Here is a 2,500-nt window from a genome sequence, read left to right as displayed (position 1 = left end):
TTTTTTTTCTCTCTCTCTCCCTTTCTCTTTCTCTCTCTCTCTGTCTCTCTGTGTCTGTCTCTCCCTCTCTCTAGCTATCTATCTATAAGTCTTTTTTTTTTTCTCTCTCTCTCCCCCTTTCTCTCTCTCTGTCTCTCTGTCTGTCTCTCCCTCTCTCTAGCTATCTATCTGTAAGTGTCTTTCTTTCTTTTTCTCTCTCTCCCTCTTTCTCTTTCTCTCTCTCTCTCTGTCTCTCCCTCTCTCTAGCTATCTATCTGTAAGTGTCTTTCTTTTTTTCTCTCTCTCCCCCTTTCTCTTTCTCTCTCTCTCTGTCTCTCTGTGTCTGTCTCTCCCTCTCTCTAGCTATCTGTCTGTAAGTGTCTTTCTTTTTTTCTCTCTCTCTCCTTTTCTCTTTCTCTCTCTCTCTGTGCCTCTGTGTCTGTCTCTCCCTCTCTCTAGCTATCTATCTATAAGTGTATTTCTTTTTTTTTCTCTATCTCCCCCTTTCTCTCTCTCTCTCTGTCTCCCTATGTCTGTCTCTCCCTCTCTTTCTATAAGTGTCTCTCTATTTTTTTTCTCTCCCCCTTTGTCTCTCTCTGTCTCTCTGTGTCTGTCTCTCCCTTTCTCTAGCTATCTATATATAAGTGTCTCATTTTTCTCTCTCTCTCTCTCCCCCTTTCTTTTTCTCTCTCTCTGTGTCTCTCTGTGTCTGTCTCCCCCTCTCTCTAGCGTTCTATCTATAAGTGTCTTTCTTTTTTTTTCTCTCTCTCTCCCCCTTTCTCTCTCTCTCTGTCTCTCTGCGTCTGTCTCTCCCTTTCTCTAGCTATCTATATATAAGTGTCTCATTTTTCTCTCTCTCTCTCTCCCCCTTTCTTTTTCTCTCTCTCTGTGTCTCTCTGTGTCTGTCTCTCCCTCTCTCTAGCGATCTATCTATAAGTGTCTTTCTTTTTTTTTCTCTCTCTCTCCCCCTTTCTCTCTCTCTGTCTCTCTGTGTCTGTCTCTCCCTCTCTCTAGCTGTCTATCTATAAGTGTCTTTCTTTTTTTTTTCTCTCTCCCCCTTTCTCTTTCTCATTTTCTTCTTCTATCTCCATCTCTCTCATTTTCTTTCTTTCTTTATAATATCATTCCAAGGTCAGCAATAATCTCAATAATAATCGGTTCCACATTACCAAAATAACCAATCCATTTGCATTCCCACAAGGTGATCTTCGTAAACACCTTCTTGAATTGATTTCTAAACAATTGCATCAAAACAACATAAACAAACATATATACCAATCCTCCGTCCCTTTCATCACACAGCTCGAAATATCGCGAACAACACGTCTTTATAATAATTTATTAATTTATTTATAGATAGTCACGGTCGTTTCCCCTTTTTCGCAGGTCCGAGCTTTCTGGAACCAGCTGCCCCTCGCTCAGAACAGGATCCTGCACCCAGCCTACTTCGCTCCCGAGGTCTCTCCTTTGCCCTGCCTGCCCAGGAGATCGAGGGACGAGGGGAGGGGCTAGGGGAAGGACGAGGGGAGGGGCTAGGGGAGGGACGAGGGGAGGGGCTAGGGGAAGGACGAGGGGAGGGGCTAGGGGAAGGACGAGGGGAGGGGCTAGGGGAGGGACGAAGGGAGGGGCGAGGGGAGGGACGAAGGGAGGGGCTAGGGGAGGGACGAGGGGAGGGGCTAGGGAAGGGACGAAGGGAAGGACGAGGGGAGGGGCTAGGGAAGGGACGAAGGGAGGGGCGAGGGGAGGGACGAGGGGAGGGGCTAGGGGAGGGGCGAGGGGAGGGGCGAGGGGAGGGGCGAGGGGAGAACTAGGGGAGGGACAAGGGGAGGGGCTAGGGGAGGACGAGGGGAGGGGCGAGGGGAGGGGCTATGGGAGGGACGAGGGGAGGGGCGAGGGGAGGGGCGAGGGGAAGGACGAGGGGAGGGGCGAGGGGAGGGGCGAGGGGAAGGACGAGGGGAGGGGCCTTAGGGGGCAGGGGCGGCCGAGCGGGGAGGGTAGGTTACGCGGTGAGGGACGAGGGGAGGGACGAGGGGAGGGGCGAGGGGAGGGACGAGGTGAGGGACGAGGTGAGGGACGAGGGGAGGGACGAGGGGAGGGACGAGGGGAGGGACGAGGGGAGGGGCGAGGGGAGGGACGAGGGGAGGGACGAGGGGAGGGGCGAGGGGAGGGGCGAGGGGAGGGACGAGGGGAGGGACGAGGGGAGGGACGAGGGGAGGGGCGAGGGGAGGGACGAGGTGAGGGACGAGGTGAGGGACGAGGGGAGGGGCTAGGGGAGGGACGAAGGGAGGGACGAGGGGAGGGGCTAGAGGAGGGGCTAGGGGAGGGACGAGGGGAGGGACGAGGGGAAGGACGAGGGGAGGGGCGAGGGGAGGGGCGAGGGGAGGGACGAGGTGAGGGACGAGGGGAGGGGCTAGGGGAGGGACGAGGTGAGGGACGAGGGGAGGGGCTAGGGGAGGGACGAAGGGAGGGACGAGGGGAGGGGCGAGGGGAGGGGCGGGGAGAACTAGGGGAGGACGGGAAG

At 55.1% G+C, this 2,500-nt stretch overlaps 1 protein-coding gene across 2 annotated transcripts in view; it reads left to right on the top strand.

The window, feature by feature from the left end:
- The window catches only part of LOC122267818 (carboxylic ester hydrolase-like), a 12,360-nt gene extending 10,868 nt beyond the window's left edge, over nucleotides 1-1,492 (top strand). For both annotated transcript variants that reach the window (XM_086535194.1, XM_086535193.1), the window contains one exon: nucleotides 1,366-1,492. In XM_086535194.1, the coding sequence (XP_086391320.1) occupies nucleotides 1,366-1,491 (126 nt within the window). In that variant the 3' untranslated portion in view covers nucleotide 1,492. The remainder of the gene's footprint in view (nucleotides 1-1,365) is intronic.
- Nucleotides 1,493-2,500: the final 1,008 nt, after the last annotated feature.

The sequence above is a fragment of the Penaeus japonicus genome, unplaced genomic scaffold (genome assembly GCF_977035675.1).
Source record: "Penaeus japonicus unplaced genomic scaffold, GWHDUDI00000001_assembly GWHDUDI00000042, whole genome shotgun sequence".
NCBI lineage: Eukaryota > Metazoa > Arthropoda > Malacostraca > Decapoda > Penaeidae > Penaeus > Penaeus japonicus.
Note: the sequence above shows the minus strand (reverse complement) of the source record. Positions and strands in the feature narration are given on the sequence as shown.